The sequence below is a fragment of the Cynocephalus volans genome, chromosome 6 (genome assembly GCF_027409185.1).
Source record: "Cynocephalus volans isolate mCynVol1 chromosome 6, mCynVol1.pri, whole genome shotgun sequence".
Taxonomy (NCBI): Eukaryota; Metazoa; Chordata; class Mammalia; order Dermoptera; family Cynocephalidae; genus Cynocephalus; species Cynocephalus volans.
In genome coordinates, this window is record NC_084465.1 from 1,400,408 (window position 1) to 1,426,396 (window position 25,989).

Genomic DNA, 25,989 nt, shown 5'->3' on the forward strand with positions numbered 1-25,989 from the left:
TATATTTGAAAATTTAGATAACATGACCAAAATGTCAAAATGGAAAACTTCAATAACCCAATAATCTAGTAAGAAATTGAATTAGGGGCCGGCCACGTGGCTCACTCGGGAGAGTGCGGTGCTGATGGTGCCGAGGCCGCCGGTTCGGATCCTATACAGGGATGGCCGGTGCACTCACGGGCTGAGCGCGGTGCAGACGATACCGAGCCAGGGGTTACGATCCCCTTACTGGTCAAAACAAAGCAAAACAAAACAAAACAAAAAAGAAATTGAATTAGTAGTTAAAAATCTTCCCATACACATACAAAAAATACCAGGCTCACATATTTTATAAGCAAATTGTTCCACACATTCAAATAAATGCAGTCATACACAAAACATCTCAGACTCCTCAGCTCATGAGGTTAGCATAACCTTGATACCAAAACTCGATAATGACAGAACAAGGAAGGGAAATTAGAAACAAATTTCCCTCAAACGCATAGATGAAAAAACTAAACCAATTAATAGCAAATTAAATCCAGCAATTTATCTTAAAAATGGATCATGAGCAATTTAAGTTGTAACACTAGAAAGATAATTAATGTAACCTATCACATTAATAGATAAAAAGAGAAAAATTATTTGATTATCTCAATAGAAGTAGGTAAAAACATTGCCTGAAATTAACATTCATTCATAATAAAAATGTTTAATAAAGTAGGACTAGTTTGTTTTTAACTTGACTTTTAAAAAAAAACCTATAGAAACGTTTTAATTCACAGTGAAACACTGAAAACATTCCCTTTAACCCCCAAAATAAGTCAAGATACGTAAAATCACCACTTTTATTAAGTGTTCTATAGGGAGGTCCAGCCAGCATGCAGCAGAGCAGGAGAAAGAAATCCAAGGGAAAAGCAAACCTGTCTACTTACAGGCAATCTCATTGTTTACTCAGAAGCAAAAGCGTATCCAGGTAGATTAATAAAATTAGTCGTGTAGTTCAGAAACGTTGCTGTGTATAAAATCATGTGCAAAACTCAGCTGCATTTCTATACTTAGAGAAAAAGTTTAAACATGCAGTTTAAAAATGATAGTCATTTACAATAGTAGCATCAGAAATATATACTGTGGAATATATGTTTTTAAAATATGCAAGACCTTTATGGGGAAAGTTATAAAACTTTATTGACATATGTTAAAGAAGACCTACATAAATGGAGAGATTTACGTGTTCACAGATTGGGAATAATCATGCTAATTGTCCCAAGCCTCTAGATGTAATAACATTTTAACAAAAACCCCAGCAGATGTTTGTTTGCTGTAAACTTAAGCTGATTCTAAAATATATTAGTAAGTACAAAGAGCCAAAATAGTCCCAACACCCCTGAAGAAAAACTGCCAGGTGAGGCAGGCACCTGCCTTCGTATATATGTGACATATACAGTTCTCGTGATAAAACAGGGTAGTGTGGGTCTGTGCGGGAAGAGACAACAGATCCCACATCAAAGGGAACCCAGGAGGAGACCCTCACATACAACCGATAGAGTTGACGTTGCAGGGCATGGGAGGGGTGGCCTTTTCAATAAATTGTATTGGGAAAATAGGGCGTTCAGTTAGAATAAAAGTAAAACGACCCCTACCTCGAATCATAAACAAAAATCAGTTCTTAGGTGTAAAACTTCCATGTAAAGGAAAAAACTTAAATCTTTCAGAAAAAAATAAAAAATTATCTTTGAGATCTTAGGATAGAGGGGAATTTTTAAAAATATACACCAGAAGTGCAGACCTTAAAGAAAATAGTTAGACTGTATTAAAATGAAGAACTTTAAAAAGCCAAACCACCAACTGCGATAAGATAGTTGTAACCCATATAACTGATAAAGGTATTGGTATACAGAAGGTTTAAAGAATTCCTACAAAACAATAGAAAAAAGTCAAATAACCCAATAGAAAAATGGTCAAAAGTCGCAAACAAAAATTTCATGTAAGAGGAAGGATGAATGGTGAAAAAAAACGTGCAAGAAGTTTCTGAAACTCATTACTTCTCAAAGACATGCCAATTGAAAGCACAGGGACATACGGTGCCACACCTGCCAAACTGGCAAGTGTTTCAGTCTGAAGACTGAGGAGGTGGACCAGGAGAGACTCACCTGCTGATGGCAGGAGCGGGGACTGATGTGATCACTTTGGGACACTACGCCTTCACGATTGCACCACAGGCAGTTCTCTACATGTGACTGCAGACAAGTAGAACACTTGTGGCAGCTCTGTTTGGAGACGGAGAGAAAAGGAGGCATCCAGCCGCCCACTGGATTGGACCACTGAACGGAAAGACAATGACGATGCCCTGTACACACGCAGTGTAACCACACGGCAGTGAACACGTGCACACCTTGACGACACGCGATGCCAAGTGTGAGTTTCAGAAACACGAGGTCAGGCAAGAGAAGTGAGTCACGTCACGGAGTCTCACGTCTGTCATCATTTCATCTTATTAAGGTCAAAGTCAGCAAAAGTAAACCACCTGTAAAACAGTCGACAGAAAATGGAAACTGCACCCAGAATGCAGGTGCTTCTGATGGGACCAAAAGCACACCAAACGCAGCTTTAATGTTTCATCTCTTTTTCAGCATGGCAGGTATCATGGGCGTTTGCTGTCTTACTATTCTTTATAACCAACGTACATTTTATAAATATCCTTTGATATCAGCCTAATGTATAATTAAATATAAGTATAAAATACTAATATTTTTGAATTATAAATTAACAAAAAAAAATTCTAACTCTCAAGAGAAAGTTGTCATGAGTTGGCAAGGGAAATTCTTTCCAGGAACCTGTGATATGTATATTTAATAAAATAATGAATATCATACATATGTCAATAAATGCACATTTATTTTATATACCAAAATATATTTACTATTTCTATTTTTTAAATTTTTTTAATTGACATGTAATAATTGTAATATTTATGGGGTACAGCGTGATATTTCAATATATGTACACACTTTTCTAAGCAGAGTGAGACTTTGGTCATTTGTGTAGAAATGAGCACTGCGGCAGTGTTTTAAATATCTAAGGTGGCAACTGTTCAAACTAGAGGTCAGAGTGTAAAAGATCATCAGTATGCAGACGCTTCTCGATGGGCGTGGTTCTGCGTGGAGGCGTGTGTCCTGCCTGCACCTCATACCTTCCTTTGTGGCTGGCGTCCCCAACATCCTCAGTGACATGGGGACCATTCTGCTGCATCGGAGGCCTCCTCCTGAAATGGGCTCTTGTGGTTCCTCTGCCTTGTGCCTTTGGCAACTAGACTAAAGGAGAAAGGAAAGGCAAGGTCAGAGGTCACCCACCCCTTTCCCTCTCTTAGAATTAAGCTTTAATGGTACCTCTGGTTTTCATAAATAATTGTCAGGAAAGCAGTTAACGTTCCAGAGTTATTTTAATTCTGACAGTTAGCAAAATTAAATATCCAAACATTATGGCAATGTGCGACTCTCTGATGACTTGATGTGAAATGATTAACATCAGTGGATCACGACACATTACAGAAGTGTGGCCCGGCGGCCGGGCAGATCACAGACACCACACTCAAGTCAGTTACATGTGGGTTTGCTCTGCATACAGTCGGGTTCCACGTAACTGGGAAATGGGAAGCCCGATCCAGCTGCATGTGAGAATATATCTGTGTGATCTTGAACCAGAGCTCAGGGAGGGACAGCCCACGTCACAGGAGAATCACGGGACTCCCAAAAGGGCGTCCGCAGACATGTTTTTTGGATTAGCATTTTGGCTCAAAAACTAGAAGCACGGGTGTGGAGGGCATAGGAGAAAGTACCCCCCTCAACGGAACCAGCACTGGTATTAGTAATAGAGATGATGATGGTGACTTGATGGTCCTCGTGACAGCGATGTTACCACACTACCACCGACGAGTGAGTTTGCCCATTCATTCCACAGATCACTTACCCACCCCCTCAATACGTATTCCCTGAGAACTTCTGGCACTGTCCTGCACACAAGGGCAAATCCTGCCTTTGTTGAACTTACATTCTAGTGAAGAAAATAATAAACAGACAAGTGTACATTATGTTAGACGGCAGGGCTACTGCAGGATCCAGGGCAGAGGACGTCGTGGCTTACACGAGGGTGGCGAAGTGCCAGGTTCCAAATGCACGTTGAAGGCAGAACCAGCAGGATCTCCGGGTAAAAGGGACGTGCAGGGTTAGGGTTGGGGAGGACATGGGTACAGGTGGCTCCGAGGCCTTGGTCTCAGCTACTGGCAGGCGAGGGCACTGGCGCTGAGCAGGTTTGTGGAGGTAGGTGAAGTCAGGGACTCGGCTTGATGCCCTTGAGGTCCTGGTGAGATGAGCAGGGGGCAGGTGGGAATACCAAATCCGCAGAAGGGGAAGCCAAAGGGGAGAAAACCCTGTGACAGATGCAACAGCAGCCTGAGGCCTGAAGCTCGGACACCCCAAACCTGGGGCAGGTGGCTGAGAACAGTGAGTGGGTGGAGAGAGCACAGGGAGCAGGGCCCGGAGGCCGTGCGGGCGTCTCCAGGCAGAGTGGCGAGCGTCAGGCACCTGGCGCCGCAGGCTCGCTGCAGGGACCCATCTCACAGAGGGGGAAGCCGAGGCTCAGAAAGATGGGGGCTTGCAGGGGCACCTCTGGTGGGAGGCAGCGCCAACTTGCAGCTGGAGCTCGAGGGGCCCCCGTCCCGAGGTGGGTGCCATTTGAACCCCAAGCCTTCAGAGAGTGACATCAGGCATGAGTGAGGGAGGACACGGCTGCCAAACAGCCAGCTGGCCGCCCCAGCTGCGGTCTGGGCCTGTCATCTCCCCGGGGATCAGGAAGGGTGGATGCCGCTGGCTTCGGGACGTGGAGAGGTGGACACTGGGGCCCTGCAGGCCTGCTCCCTACCCCAGCCCTGGGCATCCTGTCTGCAGCACAGAGCAGGTGCCTTGTGCAGGAGGGCCGGCAGCAAGTGGACCTGACCGGCGACTGGGCTGTGCCTGTGGTGGTCGCCCCAGGCCCAGCCCCCAGCAGCACAAGACTGTCAGCCAGCAACCTCAGCAGGATCTGCCCAGAGTTGTTGCAGGTCGCAGTCCCAGGACACCCCGGACCATGCGGTCTCTCCAGAGCAAGGATGCCTTCACCAGTACAAGAAAACACGCTGAGAGCACTGGACAGCCCCCCCACACTCCCTCAGGCCCCCGCCCTGCCCCCTGCGCCTCCCTGCGGCTGTCCTGGATGCCCCCCCTTCAACTCTGGGCCCTTCTCCCCAATGGTGACCCTTCTTGTGGCTATGGGCCAGCATTCCAGCATGACCATAGGACAGGCTCCATCTCAGGTTCTAGAACTTTCCAGTGGGGCTTCCTTATCTGAAGACTTAGCTCAGTCTCTGCACACAATGGCTGCTTCTTGAGACGTTGATTCTGTGATGAAGGACTGAAGCGTCAGCGCCCCCCACAAATCTGATTTTTAACAGATGTGAGAGGACCCTCCTTGAGCCCACAGCTGATGGGCGGCGGGACAGGGTGTGTGTGGCCCCCGGCAGGACCCCAGCCATCCTGGATGCCGTCAGCGGTCCTGGGAGAGCGCGTGGACCCCACATCCTTCAGTGGAGCCACAGGCACACTCAGGTGGTAAAGGATCCGAGAACACGAATAATTATTCGGTGTGTTTGGCTTATTTAGCTCTCTTTCCCAAATGTGTGTGAACAGAGACCGGCTTTTTCGTTGAATACCTGTTACCATCGGGGAGAACACAGTCCGGGGGGACAGAGTCCAAGAGAAGAACGGAATCTTGACCTCCAGTCGAGGCGGCGAGGTGGGCACAAACACTGTGCTCCGAGGCCTTGCTCCCTGGCCCTGGCGCAATTTCCTTTTAGGAAATGCCTGTGTAGAAAGAGAATGGACTGGAATTGTTAAGCATGGATATTTCTTATTTTTTAGAGATTACAGGAAATGTTACCTGCCTGAGAAAACCAGGTGGGCAATGCATCAGCTCTCGGCAGCTCAGCCTCCTTATCCAGGGCAGGTGCAGGCAGCTCACCCGGGCCCCTCCTGTTCTGTGGCCAACGCTTGGGTCCCGATGTAGGAAAGGAGGGGCAGCCTGGGGATGGGCAGCACTGAATCCACTTTCTTTCAGGTCCTGCTCCCCTTCCCTGTACCAAGACTGACTTCATCTTTAAGGAGAGCTGGCCCCGTACACCACAGCAGAGGGAACACTGCCCCAGCAGGGCAGGAGAGGCCAAGGGATCCAACAAGGGGTCCCCACATTACCTCGGTAATTTACCACCGCTTCCGCCCATCGAGGCCTCTGGGTGTGGGAGTGCGGCAGACTGAAGCAGTGTTTTGTGTTGGGATATAGTGGGATGCAGATGTCACACCGTGAGCAGCAGTTTCAGCTTGGCCAGAAACCGGGCCCCACCCCGTCAGGGATGATGCTGGTGTCCCCAGGTGGTGGCTTCGCTCCCCACAGTGCCCTCGCCCTGTCCTCCTCCTTTCTAATCCAGCAGAGCCATTAAGTTGTCCCCATTGTAATTTAGATCACAGAAGAGACTTCTGCACATTCTTTCAGGTTAAAAGAACGGGGATAAAGAGAGTAGGCAAAATCATTCCACTGTAGCTACGTGCTTAATTATATGGAATGCTGCATAAATTGTCAAGTGCAAAGAATTATTCTGATAAATTAAAATACTAATTAAATAGGCTATTGCAGAATTTTGAGAACATTACAGGGTTCCGCTCCTTCAGGTAATTTGCATATCCTTCATCTAGTGAATTTAATTTTAAAGGACTTCTTTTTTGTGTTTGGAAACCCTTTTTGTCTCCCATGAAGATAAAAACGAGCCTCCTACGTTGTTCTCTGCTTTTATTAAAGCAGTTTCTCCCACCGCGTCTCCATGGCCTGGCCCGCTGGCCGCTCTCATACACACCAACTCAAAAAGTCCAGAACTTGGCTAAAAAAATAACTCAGAACTGAAATTTGAAGGTTTGCCTGAAGCGCCTTCCCCCCAACCCCAAAATGCTTCAGCAGAGACTTAAAAAATGGCAGCGTCCCCGTGGAGTTCACACCCAGGAGCGAGAGCGCGCTGCGCGCTGCGCAGACTTGCTCCAGACTTGAATGTTGTCTCCAGGAGGACAGTGGGTGTGAGTCCACGGTCAGACCCAGGGGGGAGAAGCTCCACTAAATGAACTTGTGAGCACCTGTCGCAGGTGCTGCCGGACACCTGGGGGAGCGGTACAACATGTGCCACAGTTCCATTGAACAGGAGGGACGCTTAGAGAAACCCACGTGGCCGCTAAGCGGACTCTCCGAGAAAATGTTTTAGGATGATAAATGTGTAACAATCATGCTGGGAAGGATTCCAAGTGGCTTGAAACAAAAAAATGCTGATGACCACTAGGCATCACTTTTCTTCTAGGCATATTTGAGCTAAAAAAAGGAAGATACAAACAGAATGGCCGTGCTGGTCAGGACAGATGGTGTCACCTTCACGGACGCTGGAAAAGGCAGAACAGCGCAGCCTCGCTGTGTTTCTGTCTTCTCCACCAGCAAGAGATTTCACAGTGCAAATAGCAGAACAAGGACCAAGAGCAGGTACTGTCGAAACGGGATTGAAGCCCAAGACTGACGATAAGGCCGCAGAAGGGTACAAAGCCGCTTTAAGTCGGCATAATTTCCGCAGACGTGCACGTTCCACATGCAAAGGGAACTGCGATGTGACCGAGACACATGCAGCAGTCTCCAGGAGCATTTCTCCGGTGAAGACCTGGAAAACAGGGGTCCCTGGAATCTGCATTCTATCCTTTTTGAGAATCCCCTCCTTCCTGGCCCCTCTTCAGGGCTGTTGGGCTTTCCGGGTGACGGTGAGATTTCTTGAAGTGAACTAGGGAGTCGGGTGTTGACACCTGGTGCAATTCTGGGATGCATTATCACACGGATGTGTGCACACCCCCTGCTGTGAAAGAGTCGCCTGGGGGGGTGGGAGGGTAGTGCCACAGCCGTGACGTGCCTAAACCTCGCCAGGACGTTCCACTGCTCATGATATCCTTGTGGAAAACAGGAAGAAATGTCCACAGTGATGTACTGCTGGCTAGGGTCACTTGAGCAGGCACAGCTGAAGGACACATTTTTGGGTGGATAAAAACTTGAACGTCCATACCACAGGGTACCATTCCCATGTCTGTCTTAGCCTTTTGTGTTGCTGTTGTTATTTAGACAGAAATTAAGGAGCTTACTTAAGGAGGGGTAGTTCACACCCTGTGTTCTGGGTGAAGAGTCTGCAGAACGGACACTGCAGAAGGAATTAACAGGCACAGATGGAACCCTTGGGTTGAAGGGTGAGTTGAAGGGCCGCCTGCCCAGCCTGATCCTTCTCACCTGGGAGCTGGTGGCACATTCCAACAGCCCCATGGAAAGTGAGTGGAATGCGGATCCTGAGAGACAGTGACCCTCCATGCTGCTGCTGGCGGCCACTCCTGGGCGGCTTGCTCACGTGTGGCCCCTCCTGTGCAGGAGGACACGACCCTGGAGAGAGCCACTGCCCAGGACGCCCCCCTCAGCCACCGCCTGTCCCTCCATGCTGCTGCTGCTCTTTCCCTCCACGGCCTGATCTCAGACAGACATGGGGGGGTCTTAACCCCCACCCCTCCCGTTAGGAAATCTGCCAGCAAGGCAGACCCCGCTTGCCTGTTCGTGGGGAACAGCTGGGTTTTACATAGAGTTTTAAAGCAGAAAATGGGAAAATGTTTACACAGCAGAGTTTATGCAGCAGCAATGGACAAGTGCTGCCATCCAGGTGTCTGGGCGGGGGAGGGGATGCTTCCTGACACATGTGCTGCCTGGGCTGGCTTAGGGGGTGATTGTGTTGTCACCAGGCTGAGGAGTGGGATGGAGCATCCGGTGGGGACCCAGGGGGCAGGGCAAGTGCCACGGGCTTGCTGCAGACACACTTTGACAGCCCTGGACGCTCAGCCTGAGTCTGCACTTGGAACCAGGGACAATGTTGAGGCCAAGAACAGACCCCATCGGCTTACTGCTCACGGGACCCTGGGCGGTGTGGACAGGCGGTTAGAGCCGGTGGGTGAATGGCTTTGTCCGAGCATCTCATGTGCCGGCTGTGGCGGCCTTCACAGGCAGTGCGGGGCTGAGTCACTGCGTCGGAGACCGTTGGTGGCCCAAGCCCACATCACATACCATCCGCCGTTCATGGGAAGAGCTCGCGGACCCCTGGAGTGGACTATTCTTCATTGTTATTGGTCGGGCTGCTTTTTAAATTCCTGGCCCTGAAATCTGTTACTGCTGTAGCAATAACTGGAGTATTTTTTAAATTCCATTTTTATGTGCTTTCTGTCCCTCAGCCTGTCTAAAAAAGAGTTGACGGTTATCCCACCCCAACGTAGCTCGCCATCCAGGAAGACGCCGCCTTTGCTCGCGGTGCGTTGAAACGCACTGCTTTATAGTCTCTTCAGAAACCATTCTCTTTACATTTGTGTTCCCTGTGCCCCCTCCCCATTAGAAAGTGTCTTTTTTTCGAGATTGTTCTATGTCTGCCTCATTCTTTCAGTGCCTGGGTAATTACCTATATGTAAAAAGTAACGTTCATTTGTTCAAAGGGGGAACTTTCTGTAAGACAATGAACAGGCCCTAAGGTGAGGAAGGCATGCTGTCACAGGCTCTCATCTGCATCCTCCCAGAAGATAGCGTTTTATCTCCCAAGGTTAATGCAGGTGTACTACAATAAGGGGTGAAATAGTAACCGGTATTTTCTGCACTAATCACGATGGTGATGCACTCTTCATTCATAAGGTTTGCAATAAAATTCTATTTTTTCTGGTCGTCACTTCCACAGTGACAGGGGCTTTATCCAAAAGCATATTTCTACAGAGTTGTAAGCCCAGGTCAATTGCCTCGTGACACGCTTCCTCTGAGAAGTGGGGGCAGGTGGGCTTGCTGCGTTGGCATTAGGGTCACCGAGTTTTCATTTGCATCTGCTAATCGTTTCCAAAGCTCATCTCCTTACTGTGATACTGAGTGTAATTCATTCTCCGAACGACTTCCTCATTCTAAGTTGAGAACACGCTCTGGTGAGGCTGTTATGGGAGCGACATCGTTGCGGAATGTTTCTCGTGGGGCGTGGGTGAGAGGGAGTCGGATAGCTGAAGGCCGCCCAGCTGTGCCTTCCTGGGCTTTGCATCAACACCCAGTGCTGGTTAGTGAAGCCTATTTTCCAACAATTATTTAATTAATAACCATCACATCATTTTAAAATAAGACTTTACAGTTTGCCAGGCATGTCTACGACAGTCTCATCAAGTCTTCCCAACCGTTCTGCAAGTTTCCTAGTATGACATCATCCTACACATGAGACCAAGGGCACATAGTAGGGCTCGCCAACAGGAGACCCACGGCAAGCGGGGAGACGAGCCTCACGCGCAGGAGTCCTGACCCCAGGATTGCTCTTCACACGCTTCTGCTAACCTAGGCAGTCCGGGCAGTAAACGAGTTGAGTGTTTCAAGAGAGGACAACGCTCTGATGAGACCAGTTCCCTGTCCAAGCTGACCCCTGTTCTTATTTTTCCTGACAGTTGACAACAAAGACGCGCTGGAAAAAGCCTCTGGACTGAAGATCCTCGGAGCCGGGACTGGGTCGGTGAGTAGCACGCGGGTGCCTCCCGCCTGTGACTGGTGCGGCCACACGTGTGGGCTCTCGGCCGCCGTATCGACACACGGGAGGCCAGCCCGTTGGCGCGGGGTGAGTCGCCCGTGGGCTGGTGGGAGATGCTGGTTAATGGTGTCTGGCAAATGTGACGCTGTGTTAGGTGGCCTTTGCAGTCATTGTTTGGTTTCTCCCCAAGAAGAAGCAGTCATGGATAAGAAAAACAAGTTTTCAGAAAATGTGTACTTTTTTCTTTAGATGTTTCGTGATTGCTGCATTTGTGGTGGTTCTCTCCTCTGGGGGTGCCGTGGGGCTTACCCATAAATAAAGAGATAAATAAAGGCGTGTATTTGGGAAAAGGCGTGTGGAAGAGCGGGCACCTCTGTGATGTGATTAGAGCCCGCCAGGCCTGGCCGCGTCCACACGTGCCTGTGTTGGTTCAGAAAAAGGCCCTTGAGCACACGCTCCATCTGCAATTACAGCCACCCACAGTCACCTCCCCAAAGCTTGCGGTCAGCGCTGTCCCAGTTGTGTGACAGTTTAATGAGCTGTGCACAGAACAGCGGGTGTGACTCCTCCCAGGAGTGGCACATTGCCACTCTTCAGTCAGCGGGGACCGAAACCAATCTGTGTGGTGGCATCTGAAGTTTTAGGTGTCACAGCACTGGCCCTTAAAGGTAATTAACTATTAAGGAGCGGTCCCTGACGCGTGTCCCTCGCCTGGTAGCAGAGGTGTCCTCTGCGGGGCCACGTAGAGGCCATCGCTCCTTGGGGGAAGTCTGCTCACCTCACCAGCAGTAGTCTTGGGCTCTTGAAACAAGAGCTTGCTTAGTTGGCTGCACTTCCCACACAGAGGCTCTGCACCTGCCGAGCAGCACGCACTGGGGGGCAGCCTGAGCGCCCCGTGCGCCGACCCCAGTTAGACGACGGCAGCGAGCAGGACGGGGACACAGCTGAGGACAGGTGGGAGCTTCTCAGAACGGGCATGTGGGCCTGACAGATGCTCCTGCTCTTGGTGTTTTCTCCATGTGCTCCTGGCTCGGGACGGATTGACAGCACATTTGATAGTTGATGGCATCCCGGTCTTCCCTGTGACCTGCTGTATCTTTGGCAGCCGGGAAGGGTGAGGAGACCAGCAGCCTGTGTGGCTCCCAGGGCCAGCTGTGTCCCACGGAAGGTGCAGTGACTGGTGGCAGCAAGGGCCACCCCATGAGGCGGGTGAGGGTGGCAGGGGGGAGCTCTGACCTGGCTCCGTCTCTCGGGCGTAGCAGACGACGCCGGGCCGCTGACCCTCAAGCTGGTCAGGTGGCAGAATGTCGGGGTGCTGTGATTCCTGTGAAAGAAAAATTGTGCCCAGGGCTTGGGAGCGCATCTAGGTGGGTCCAGGCTTGGGCCGCTCATGTAACCCGGTCGGACAAGGCTCCGATGCTGACCCCTAGCTGTGCAACGTGGAGGCCGCGTCAGAGGCGCTGCGGGGTCACGACGTGGGCTCTGTTGAGAGGAGCAGGGCTGCCTGGGGGGCTGGTGGAAGGCGCCGTCGTGGGCAAGAGAACAGACGCCAGGGCTCATTGTGCTCGTCACCGAGACGCAGGGGCTCCTGCTGTTCCCGGAGAGGTGGGACATGGTGAGGAGCTGTGCCTGCCAACTGGCCGACCCTCGTCAGTGTGGCCTTCACACATGCCCCTGAGCGCTGCTTCTCAGGCCACAGAAGCACAAACGTGGCCATCCATGCAAAGCCAAGCCCCACGCCCTAGGGTCTGTGTGAAGACACCACCGCCCAGTCACAAACGTGCCTCGATCTCTTTTTGTTTGTGGAGCCTGGAGTCCCCTTCTTCCTTATTTATTTATTTATTTATTTTTGTGACCGGTAAGGGGATCGCAACCCTTGGCTTGGTGTTGCCTGCACCGCGCTCAGCCAGTGAGCTCACCCGCCATCCCTATATAGGATCCGAACCCACGGTGGGAGCGCCACTGCGCACCCAGCGCCTCACTCCCCCGAGTGAGCCACGGGGTCGACCCCCTTCTTCCTTTTGGTCTTGCCTTTGTGTTGTTGTAAGCTGATGTCGTACGTTTTGCTGCACTTCCACATGTGTATGGGGAGAGGGCCCCTCGCCCGCCTCTGTGGGCTGCACTGTTGGTTCATGCAGAAGATATTCACAGTGCCAGGCAGGTCGTAAGAACCGCTCTGCAGCAGTGGATGGAGCAGACTCCCTGCCCGCCCAGAGCCTCCACTGCAGAGGATGCTGGAGGCCACTGAGGGGTGACAGTTTCCTCTCAAGACAGAATCCTGCAGTCCCTGCTCCCACTTCTGTATCACGTGGGAAGGCCACCTCTGGTCTCTTCAGACCGGTATCTGTTGCTCAAGTCTGTCTGTGGACAGACCTGCTGCCACCCAGACTGCCGTCCGTCCACACTCAGGCTGCGGCTGCCCCTTCTCCCCAGCGGCTGGTCACCTGCAATAGACAGACTGTCTCCTTCGTCTTCTGAGACCCCTGTTCCCAAAAGTCTCCTTTCTCTCCACCTGTTTTCCTGCCCTGACCCACCTGCTAGCTGTTCCGTCTGCCCCAGCAGTACTCTTGACCTCCTGCAGAGTCACTGCTTCTTTCCTTCCTTGGCTCATTCATCGAGCAAATATTGAGCGCCAACTGTGTGCAATCAGGAACTTCCATGCTTTATTGCACATACACGTTTTCTTTGCCCCGCCAGGTTTCTGGACAGCGGGAAGTGTGTCTTACTGACTGAGGGGTCACCTCCTTGCTGTGCTGATAGGTCTCGCTTGAAACTTGTCACAGCAAATCTCAAAGGAACACTCACTGCCGCCAGTTACTCCAGGATGTGCCCCCTCCACACTCCAGAACACCCGTGTTCATCACCCGTCCTTTCCTCCTACCAGCAACCACCCACGTGCACGTGCACACGCACCCACGGCCACTGCCACAGTCTCAGCCCACGATCCTGGCTGTGTGTCACTGAGCGGAGGTCCCCACCGGCTGTGCTCAAAACCGACCACTTCTGCTGCCTCTTGTATTAGGGCAAGTGACGGTCCCCGCCTAAAGCCCCGTTCCTGCTGTTTATTTGCTCTCTGGCATCGCCAGCACTCCTCTCTTACTGGTCTGTTCCTGTGGGCACACAAGTGTCCTCTGTGTTTCCCGTCCTCCCAAAGTAACAAACCCTTGACTCCAGCCTCCCCAGGAACTCCTCTCAGCCCCACCTCTCGCCTGCCCTCACCGCGGCACCCATGCCCGTGCCCCTGCTCTCTGCTCACCCCGCAACCAGGATCTTGTCTCTGCTGTTCAACTGCAGCATCTGCCGCCAGCATCACCAGTGACAGCAGCCGCCTTCCTGAACTTCGTCACTTGTCTCCTCGGCAGCGTGTGCCAACACCCCCCTTTCCGAAATCCCAGCTGCGCTGAGCCCTCTTCAGACTCTTTTGCGACCAGCTCCATCCGCTCGATCTCTGCAAATCCGAACGTCCAGGGCACTGGCCCTCGCCTCGTTTCTACCTGTGCTCCCTCTCCTCGGGATCTCATCCTGGCCTTGACTTTTTATATTTTCTGTACAGTGATGATCCCAAACATAAGTCTCCAACCCTGGCCCATTCGCTAAGCAACACATGTGCATAACCAGCTCCTGGTCGTCTCTCCTTGCAGATCTACGCAGGAGCCTCAGAGTTAATGTGGGTAATGCAGGGCTCTCGATTTTCCAGCCAGAACCTGTTTGTGACCCCCCAGCATCAGCATTAGTTGGGGAGGCTGTGCAGGAACTGGATTGGTCTGATTCGCGGACATTTGAACTGCCACTTAGACTACGTGTGAAGCTGACTGTTTGAACTCTTGAGAGAATTGCCCTCTGCCCTCTCAGATGCCCACCCCTCTCACATGAGGGCAGGAAGCTTTGCCTAGACCCGGGCTCCTGGCACACTGACTTCCTGTGGGTCACTGTGGGGGTACAGAGGGCGAGAGCAGAGCAAACCCAGTGCAGCACCAGCTCTGCTTTTATCCTGCATATGATCGGGCTCCTCTCTGGTCCCCGGGTGAGCAGAGAGCTGACCTCACCATCCCGAGGGCCAGAAGCTCCGTCATCCCTGGAGCAGAATGTGATCATACCCAGACCATTTACTTTACCCACTGATTACAGTCTGGCCACGAGAGTGCACCCCCTGCCTTAGTGCACTGTGGTCGCCTCTGTCTGTCTTCTTAGCAGTCTTCAGAAGGTGCCTCAGTCCAGCAAGGATTTGAAGACTAACTCTGTGGACCTCCTGTCATTCCCACGTGGCAATTCCGCATTTCCAAAAACGGCATTACTGGGACCCTCAACGTTGACTGGTGTCACCAGTCCATGTCTCCATGCATTACGTTAATTCTTGCCTGCCCAGTCCCCAGTCTGGAAGCTGTTCTTGGCAGAGGGAGAGAAGGTTGTATATTGGGAGAGATGTGTGCAAGTTGAGAATTTTAAAAGCTGATGATACCTTTTTTTCTATTTTTAATTTGCTTCATTCAGCATTAAGCCTGATTTTGATAATTCTGGTTTTTTTAAACGTATTTAAGATTCTTCTAATTTCTGATGCTGGGATGTAAAGCAGAATTTGATTACTAGAAATCTAACAACATTCTCAGAATCTCTCTCTGGTGCTTGTGATTCACACGTGTGATGATAGATGGCAGGATTAAAGCCTTTTATGCCAAATGGAAACATCTCAAAACAGAATTTGAAGGAAATGAGCAGATTACACTGCTTATAGTCTTCTCTAATAGACTGTTGATATTGTGATGTATTTCACAATCTAATTTCTGATGTCTTGAAAAGTTTTTACCTTGTATACAAATTAATAAAACCATGTTTCTTCCAAAGGCAAATTATAATCACCACAAAGAAAAACTCAAACTTTGGGGAGAAAAATAAACTAGATTATTGTCACTAGTAGGAGAGATCTGTGAGTACAGCTTTCTTCAGTGAATCTGAAGTTAGGGATTGCTTTCTAATTTCTTTTAATTTTTTTCTTTTATTATTATTTTTTATTTTAGCATTCACTTGTACATATTTGTACAGTACAGCGTGTTGCTTCCATACGTGCATATGCATACTGCACAGTGATTCACGCAGGGTAGAGGGCATAGTTCTGTATCCATTAGTCACCACACTTCCTCCTCCCCCACCTCTGCTGACCATTGTTCTGCTCTATACTTCTATGAGAACCCCCTTTTTTTTTTAAAGATTCAACATGTAAGTGATATCGTGTGCTATGGACGTCTTTCTGTGCCTGACTTACTTCACTTAACATGATGGTTTCCAGTTGCATCCATGTTGCTGCAGATGATAGGATGTCATTTCCTTTTACAGCTGAATCGTTTTCCATTGTGTGCATGTTCCACGGTTTTTTAATCCACTCATCCACTGATGGACATTTAGGTCAATTCCATCTCTTGGCTACTGTGAATAGCATTGCGATGGACATGGGGGTGCAGGTGCCTTCTTGATACAATGGTTTCATTTCCTTTGGGTGTACACCCAGCAGTGGGATAGCTGGGTGGCAGCGTGGACCAGTGTTTAGTTCTCTGAAAACCTCTGTATTGTTTCCCACAGTGGCTGTACCAATTTACGTTCCCACCAACAATGCAGGAGCATTCCCTTTTCTCCACATCCTTGCCAGCATTTGTTATTTTGTCTTGTGGATAACAGCCATTCCGACTGGGGTGAAATGATAGCTCATGGTGGTTTTAATTTGCATTTCCCTGAATACTCGTGATTTTGTGCATTTTTTGCCTTTTGAGAAATGCCTGTTCAGGTCCTTTGCCCATTTTTTAATTGGGTTATTTGGGTCTTTTTGTTGTTGAGTCATTTAAGTTCCTTATATATTCTGGATATTAGCCCCTTGTCTGATGTGTAGTTTGCAAACACTTTCTCCTATTCTGCAGGTTGTCTCTTCACTTTGTTGACATGTCCCTTGCTGTGCAGAAGCTTTCAGTTTGATGTAGTCCCATCTGTGTATTTTTGCTTTACTTGCCTGTGCCTTTGTAGTCTTGCTCAAAAAAGTGCTGCCCACTCCCATTTCTTGTAGCGTTTCCCCTGTGCTTTCTTCTAGTAGTTCCACAGTTCTGGGTCTTAAATTTAGGTCTTTAGTCCGTGTTGGGTTGATTTTTGTGTTTGGTGAGTGTTAGGGGTCTAGTTTCGATCTCCCACATGTGGACGTCCAGTTTTCCCAGCACCATCTACTGAAGAGACCGTCCTTTCCCTGCTGTATATTCTTGGCACCTTTGTTGAAAATCAGTTGGCTGTAAGTGTGCGGGTTTATTTCTGGGCTCTCTATTCTGTTCCATTGGTCAGTTTGTCTAGTTTTATGATTTCTGAACAGTAGTGAGAAGCATAACTGTGAGGTTAACCTGCCCAGCACTTTAGTAAGAGACGGTGGCTGACCCCTGGGTCTCAGCACAGCTCCAGCGGGCTCAGAAACTTCAGGACTGTTGCTCAGTTGCAGGGGGGCTCTGGGTGGGAATGAGCTCTCCATCACTGGGGGGGGGGGTTCAGGTGTGGTTTTCAGATGCTTCCTCAAAGAGCTGTGGGGTTTGGGGACAGTTTTGCGCGAGCAAAGGTGGTTGGGTGTGGATCCCAACAGCACCAGCCCGTGCCAGACTCACACTCTGGTTTAACCAGCTCTGTGCTTTTCTGGCCTCTGTTACTTCTTGGGCTCCTGGGTAAAATTTTGTTCAAAGAAAAGGTTCTGTAGCTAAAAAAAAATGTTGATCCCAAAAGTACCTTAAAAGTCTATGAGGCTGTGATCACATGTCGACCCCATGAGTTAGTGTGGACTTACCCTGTGGCATGCGTGTTGGTTGAGGGGTGTGTGTGGATGCTTGGTGGTCATTACAGTTTAAAACAAGTGGGTGTAACGAGTCATGTCGTGGATGTGTGAGAAAACAGCTTCGTTTTCTCCTCCCGAATCCCAGCCAGTCATTTCCCATCTGTTGAAAGAAAGTCTGCCACTGTAAATCGCTATTATCAAATCCAAATCCAGTTGCGTAGGGATTGCTAAGAGGAGTGTGGATATTAAATGCAGGCTTAAGACAGGTAAACAGGCAGGGAGATGTGGGCCATGATGGCTGAGGTGGCGGTGCCCTGTGCCACTGGGAAGCTGGTGGGGATGCTGTCTCCTGCCGACTCCCCAGATGCCCACCTGGTAGGACCAGGTTTGACTCAGGAGAGGATTTGATGGAAAGGGACCTTTGTCTGCAAGGTGAAGAATCCACTAGAGTCAACTCTTCCCAGAAGAGAAAGGCAGGGCTGGAGCTGCCTCGGATCGTCGGTGGGAGGCTGTGACCCCAAGTCATGAAGTGGCTGTGTCTCTGGGCAGTTGCACCGGCCTCTGTCGTGCTGACTAAAGACTTGCAGGCTGGTGGGTGAGGCACTTGGCTGGAAGAAATGCTGTCGGGGGTGTACCCACAGGTGAGTGGGAGAGCTGGTGAACAGACGGACCCGCAGATGTTCTCCAGCCTAAGTGACCTGCGTGGGGCGGGAGCCGGGGGCAGGTGAGATGACAGGGCCACGCCCACGTGAGATGTTCTAGAGTCTAATCCAAAGCCTCTCCTTAAGGTTAGCATTGAAGGCTTCTTAAGGATAATAGTTTTGTGTTTTAACAAAGACCAAATGTGGTAGAACATGTACATGATACTCCACTGAGACAAGGGAAATGGGTTTAACTCTTTTGTGCTGCGGTGGACGTCTATAGCTGAAATAAACCTTACCCTTCGGCTCAATAATCACACTTCCAGACATTTATCTTAAAAAGACCATTTACCAGGAAAGGAAGAAAACAAAAACTTTTCAAAAAAACAAAACTGTCTTAAAGTATAAAACCATAGGAAGGTAACTAAGTACATTATAATAATCAAATAAATGGAAAAGTCATCACAACTCTAAACTTAAAGGTGGCTTTGGTAATACATGTGCAGGTGTGTTAGAGGCAGCTTTGCTGATACATGTGCAGGCGTGTTAGAGGGTGGTATGCAACATGAGGATGGCTGTGGGGTCGGTGGGATTGTACGTGGGTTTTCTCCTTTTCACAAAATTTCCTTTTTAACTTCTTATTTTGAAGTCATTATAGATTCACAGGAAATCGCAAAGATAAAACAGAGAGATCCCACACACCCTTCACCCAGCAAAGTTCCCCCAGTGGTCACATCGACATAATTGCAGGACGGTAGCAAGACCAGAGGTTGGGGTTACTGCAGTGTGTGCGTGAAGTTCTATGTCATTTCACCTTTAGTGCCACTTTTTACAACTTACACAAAGAAAAAACATGCAACCGAAGTAAATGAGTTACATTCCTGCCAACAAATAAGAGAGGACGGAAGAGGAAACGCGGCCATCTGGGAAGCAGGCAGCCCCTAGAGCCCAGAGTGACCCGGCTAGTGCCTCAGCACCTGCTCGTGGGACGGTCACTACAGGGAGTGTCAGAATAACTGGGTCATCTCATGTTTATGGCCCTCCCTGTGTGGCATGTGGCACACAGGCAGCACACCATAAGTGACTTAATACACCCCTGACCTTTAGCTGTGGGCAGGTATTTGGAAATTCAAGAGAGGGAGTGCTGCGTGTGGGAGGCAAAGGGCAGGACGGGCCGGTGGGCGAGTCGTGACCCCACGTTCCCGACGGGCATCCTGAAGGTGGAGCAGGAGCTTGGGGGAGCCAGTTCCAGGAGGCCACGCGCGCCTGGCCTGAGACAGGTTTGAGAACAGAGAGAGCACACCAGGTGCGAGAGTATTTGAAGGAAAGGATCACGGCATTGGAGGATAAGTGCAATGAATTTAAAAAACGGAAGGTCAGAGTTGGCAGGTGTCCTGGGGATGAAATCATGAACCGTTTGCGGTGATGGCGATGTGCTGGGTGACTCTGGCTTGGTCTGAAGAGTGGACCCTCCCTCCAGAAACACACAGCCTCATACAGACTGCAAAGTGGTACAAATGTCAGGGAATGTGTGACGTCCCCACCCCCGAAGCCCACTCAGAGATCTCGCAGAGTCCTCCACCAGCTGCAGGAGCGGGGGCTGCGGAAGGGACAGTGCGGGAGACCAGAGCCGCCCGTGCACCCCCAGGGCCTCCCTGCCTCCGCCCCTGCCGTGCTGCAGAGACCCGGGCTCCCCGTGGATTTCTTGTTGTGCTTGTCGTCTTTATTTTATCCTAATCTGCATTTCTTGACAGAGAAAACAGAATTTTTTCCTCCTAAATGCAAAAATGCGTCAGTCCTAAGAAAAGTCTGTTTACTTGTAAACATTCCTAATTTGTGTTGGAAAAGGGAAATCTGCATGAAATTGCACTGAAATTAACAGCAGCGGCCTGTGCAAGCCTGTGCCCTGTCCAGCCCTCAGGACCGTCCGGCTGAGGAAGCCACCGGTCACCCGGCGGCCGGAGCCCAGCTCTCTGCTCCCCACCCACCCCTGCCTCCTGCTGCTCATTCTTTGCTTGTTTCTCCAAAGTGAAGAAAACACACCAAAATATGCTCCACATAATTAACTGCACTTGACACATGGACACATACGAGTTTATTGTGAAACAACGTCTTTTTCTCCTGAAACAGCGTCCGAGGCTTCCCATGTCGCGTCAGCTCATGAATGCCTTTTCAATACTTTTTGTGATTTAAAGGAAGGAGAGATGCCATGTGATGTGGCAGTTGCTATGGTGACAAACTCCATTTTTATTCAACACCAGAGTGAAGAGCCCCGTACAGCGAGGAAGTCGCGTCTGCCCGCGGCGGCGGCGGACCCGCCTCCCACCCTCCCCACCCCTTCCCTTGCCCTTTTCCAACATTTCCTACCGCATTTTTATATTGAAGAAAAGCATAATGTGTGTTTCAGCTGCAGGGACATGGCTTATTGTCTGAGGCTGGGACTTGGGTGAGTCTTATGACATATTCCCCTTAAAAACACAGAGAGGCCAACTTCTGCCTCTTGACAGGGTGCGAGCTTGCTCCCATGGGTTCCAGTGTAGCCTGGACAGCGTGGCACCCGAAGTTAACTTTAACTTTGAACTGAGCTCTGGAGATACTCGTAAGAGCCCTCCGTGTGTAACATTCCAGAAGCCCTTTTTCAATTCTCCAACCTGCAAGGCTTGGAATGGCTTGAAGAGTGTGGAGAAAATAAGGGACCACGGTGCCGACCAGGCCTCCCATGGCTTCCTGACAAGCCACACGGTGCAGCCAGCTGTGAGCTGGTGCTCACGGCCCAGCAGGGCCCGTTCCAAACCTCAGATGTCCCTAGGAGTAACACATTTCACAGGTGAGGAAACTGAGGCACAGAGAAGTGACATGGCAGAAACCACGGCCAGAGCCTGCATCTTACTCCCTAAGTCATGCCTCACTAGCCTTGAAGTCAGAAGGGTCTCGAACTCTGCCTTTTGTGGAAGGGACTTTCTGGCTCCCGTTAGTTGGAACCACACCCGCTTGCAGGACTGGCCTCCACACTGGCCATGGTCTCCAAGACAGCTCCATGTCACCTGGAGCCCTCTCCCGCTCTTGCCAGAGCTGCCTGTAAGGCGTGGGCATGGCTGGGGAAGCTGTCCCCGCCAGCTCCACTCAAGACTCTCACTGCTGGAAACTGCCATCTCCCCACCTTGATGATCCTAAACACAGGGGGAGGAGAGAGAGGTGCTCTGAACTGTGGGGACCCCGCCTGGCAGTCATTTTACAGTGTGCACGAATGTCTAATCGTCACCTTATACAGCAGGAATATGTGCAATTTCTATTTGTCCAATAACCTCAGTAAAGCTGGGGAAAGACACCGTGCATCCCCGTGACTGGGAGGGTCCGCGCTGTCCCCCAGCCCTTGCTCTGGTGAGGAATCCTGGTCCCATCGTCCTCAGTCCCATCTCTCTGGTAACATGATCAGAGCGTGTTCTAGTCACGTGGCTTCATGTCTGTCACTCTTTGAACCCTCGAGCTCAAGAGTGAAAGCCATGTGTGTCTTCGTCGGCTTGGTGTCTCTGGCGTTCAGCATGACGCCTGCCATGTGGCCGGCACTCAGTAGACACTGGCTGAAGTGCATTGACTGTGAACTCTGAGCTGTGAGATAGACCCGCCTGCCCGGGACATCTCCTCTCTTTACGCCGTGTCCTTCGTGGAGCCTGCAGACTGCCTCTCCCAGCACTCTGAGACCACAGGAACACACATCACTTTTTAAAAGTTCCCCTCTCCACTGTTATGCCCACCTCATCTGCTGTCAGACGACCCCTTCATAACCTGCAAACAGCCGGGCCCCTCCTCTCTTGAGCTGTTAACATCCCTCTCTGCTTCTGCAGAACATTTGTCTATAATTTCTGACCTGAATGCCTCCCCTATGCCTAATGCCATGCGAGTTAAAAAAATCAAGGCTGTTTCACCCATATGAAATCGTTAGGAATAAATATAACAACATGTAATGAAACGGTAAATTCAAAATAATCTCATGTCAAAATAAACATCCAGTAAGTGCTCTGGTGGCAGAATGGCCGTACTAATGTGGCTGGGACTTATTCTGTTTACGTGTCAGTATCTCTCCACAGTAAGGAGAGGGACCCACCATACGGAAACTTCCTTGCAACCGTGCCTAATTCAACAGTGCATCTGTAGCACGTAGCAAAGCCATTGACGTTTGGTCAAAGCCAACAAATGTCAGAATCCACAACTCACTAAACAGCGACACAGCAGGAAGGAGAGACTGACGGGAGAACGCGGTAGCTCGCAGAGCACCCCCTCCCTGCCTGCACCAGGACCTCCTGGGCATGGTGTGGCAACCCTCGCCAGGCTCCCTGACTCCTTCAGTCCCTGTCCTCGTTGCAGCAGAACCCCAGCCTCGCCAGGGCCGCGAGGTCCTCTCGATGTCAGCCCCTTGCAGAAGTCAGGGCCTCATTGGTGAATCTAGGCTCTACCGCCTGCTCCAGCAGGACAGCACCTTGGGCTCAGCTCCCTGGTGCTCGGTTGTGGCTGGACCTGGCTTGTCCCAGTGTCTTCCACAGATCCCTCCAGACACAGGAGCAGCGCTGCGGGGTCCTGCTGCCACTCGTAAATCTCCCTGATCAGGGCCACACTGACCATTGTCCTGGTGTGCCGGGCTGCCCTAACAACGTACCATGAACTAGGTGCCATATGCTGACAGTTCTGGAAGCTAGAAATCTAAAATCAAGGGGCTGCATCCCCCCAGGCTCCGAGGCGGATCCATTGTGGCCTCTCCCAGCCTCTGGTGGTCTCCAGCAGTCCCTGGCACTCCTCGGCGTGTAGCCCATTGCTTCCAGCTCTGCCTCCGTTGTCACATGGCCATCTTCACTCTGTGTGTCTATGTCTCCTCAAATGAGGACCGTTGTTGGATTTAGGGCCTACCCTACCCCCTTACCTTGATTACATCTGCCAACGACCCTGTTTCCAAATGAGGTCCCATTCACAGGTACTGAGGGTGAGGAATTGAACATGTCTTTTTGAGGGACACAATTTAACCCACAATACCCTGAAATCACATATGTCGTCCACCCTCCTGACTCAAAACCACAGTATTGATGACCACAATGGAGCCTTTTTCCTTTAGAGAGTACAGTGCTTTGCTCACCTGTCCCATAAACGAGTTCGCCTTTCCAGCCATCGGCTTCCCCAGTAACGATCGCATTTGATTGACTTGGTTAAAAGCCAGGTGGATCCTGCATCTCCAGCCTCCCGCCCTCACCACACACACAAACACACACGCTCTCCAGACCCTCCTTGTCCACCCCACTGGGCTGACAGAACTGCAGAGACCGCCATCAGTGCACGGGGTTAGGATCGCCACCGATGACACCCGTGCTGTGAAACATTATAGGGCGAGAAAAAAACACTGAAACGTTTCACTTACAAAGTCTCTGACAGTTTCACATTTTCAAGTAAACATGAAAGGTAAGCAGTCTAAATGTGTTTATTTTATCAAATTAGCTAACTCATATTTTTGTCAAGTTATTTTTTCTCCACAACATTCTCAAAAGCTGGAATCTCCTTAGTTATACCCTAAGGCACACGAATGCCTGGTATACTCCATGAATTTCAGATATTTTAAAACTCAATGGTAGTTTAAGTGCAGTTATAAAATGTTTACCTGGGAAAGTTCATGAGATATAAGTGGAAAACCCTTATTTTCCAACTTCTGAATTAGTTACCCCAACTAGGGACCAGGACGAGCTGATGGATGTGTCCTGGAAGTGCCATCTGTAAGGAGAAAGCCTCAGCGCCCGGGCCAGCGCGTGGGACCTGGTTTGGTCTCAGTGTCTCGCTGGAGCATCCCCGTGCATCCACGGAACCGGCCAGGGGTCCTTCCTTCCTACCCACCCCAAGTCCCTCTGCTCAGGACCCTTCTCCACCCCAAGGCCTTCAAGCCATCCAGAGAGTTCTGGACCTGGCATCTAGAGTGTATTTCCTACCTACATCACATTTTTAATAACCATTTATTAGGAAATCCTCAAGTAAGCATCTGAGATTCGTCTTTTGCCTGAGGCAATGGCCCCAAGCTACTCAGTGTAGGGGAGGAAAAATAATTTTTCCTTTATCCTTTTGGGCTCTTAGCTGGGACTCCCTGTAACAAAAGACAGGTCAACAAGAGAAAAACAGTTTATCAGCATGTACCCTCTTGTATACATGGGGGACACTCGGGGAAATGAGAAACTCTCAGACAGGCGGTGGCAGGGATGGGAGGTGACTGGGGAAAGCTCTTAAACAAGGCCGAGGCTCGTTGTGCAGATCAAGCCTGTGCCTTCTCCACTGGGAAGAGTCTCCAGTGATTTACAGTCTTCCTTCTCTTCTGGTACAGATGGAGATTTCCTTTATAAATATAAATTTATCTTACAAAAGGAAAACTACTCTGTTTTCAGAGCTTCTCCCATGTCTGCAGTTTCTCAAAATAAACCTTATGCCAAAGAGGCATATGTCAGACTGGCATGTTCTGGTCTCCCACAGTCATACCTGGGGAGGTGTGTTCTGGTCTCCAGCAGTAGTAGTTGGACTGGCATGTTTTGATCTCCCACACGGTTATCTGGGTGTCATGTTCTGGTCTCCCACAGTGTTATCTGGGTGGCGTGTTCTGGCCTCCCACAGTGTTATCGGGGTGGCGTGTTCTGGCCTCCCACAATGTTACCTGGGTGGCGTGTTCTGGTCTCCCACAGTGTTATCTGGGTGGCGTGTTCTGGCCTCCCACAATGTTACCTGGGTGGCGTGTTCTGGCCTCCCACAATGTTACCTGGGTGGCGTGTTCTGGCCTCCCACAGTGTTATCTGGGTGGCGTGTTCTGGTCTCCCACACGGTTATCTGGGTGGCATGTTCTGGCCTCCCACAGTGTTATCGGGGTGGCATGTTCTGGCCTCCCACAGTGTTATCGGGGTGGCGTGTTCTGGTCTCTCACAGTGTTACCTGGGTGGAGTGTTCTGGTCTCCCACAGTCATAGGTGGGGCAGCACGCTGTGGCCTCCCACATTGTTACCTGGGCGGAGTGTTCTGGGCTCCTACATCAGAAGGGGAGGGTAGGACAGGAGCTGGCGGGTGGTAGACACAGGGTTCCCAGAAACTCTTAAATCAGATTATGCACACAAACGTCATCTTCCCTTCCATTTCTGTGAAACGAAGGGCCCGTTAAAAGACTAATTAGACTTCTGTGCATACAAATCCTTTTATCAAACTGTAGCTTTATTATTTTTTTAATGAGAGCATAAGGCGAAAGGAAAATTCCTAAGAAGTAACTTCCGTCTGTTGACGAGCACTTGGACTTCATGCCACGGTGGAAACACCCAATTCTTTCTTCTGCCGTGTGGTAGACGCAGCATATCACTGCCGTCTTAGGAAAGGACTGACATTGACTGTCAGGCATGTACCTAAGGGTTTTTCCCGCGCTAGTGCGTTAGACTGCTCAGCTGCCAGGACAAAGGACCACAGGCCACGGGGCGTAAGGAACAGACTGACTGGAAGTCCAGGATCACGGCGTGGCAGGGCTGGCTCCTCCCGAGGCCTCTCTCCCTGGCTTGCAGACGCCATCTTCTCCCTGTGTCCTCACGTGGTCGTCCTTCTGTGAGTATCTGCGTCCTCCTCTCTTCTCGTGAGGACACCAGTCCTATTGGATTAGTGCCCACCCTAATGACCTCATTTTACCCAAATTACCTCTTTAAAGGTCCCATCTCCAAATACAATCACATTCTGAGGTCCTGGGGGTTAAGGCTTCACGTATGAATTTGGGGAGACACAATTCAGCTGTGTCACTGACCCATAGTCAAATCTGGATTATTGTGTCCCATTAAACTTAGGGTTCCTTTTATTTCTTAGTTCCAAAAGTTAGGGTTGGTTGGGCGAAGTAACTTCTAAGAAATATATTTTTGCTAC

At 50.1% G+C, this 25,989-nt stretch overlaps 1 protein-coding gene across 3 annotated transcripts in view; it reads left to right on the top strand.

The window, feature by feature from the left end:
* PTPRN2 (protein tyrosine phosphatase receptor type N2) overlaps positions 1–25,989 on the top strand; it is a 906,619-nt gene that overhangs the window by 577,728 nt on the left and 302,902 nt on the right. For all 3 annotated transcript variants that reach the window (XM_063099753.1, XM_063099755.1, XM_063099754.1), the window contains one exon: positions 10,575–10,639. In XM_063099753.1, coding sequence (XP_062955823.1) covers positions 10,575–10,639 — 65 coding nt within the window. The remainder of the gene's footprint in view (positions 1–10,574; positions 10,640–25,989) is intronic.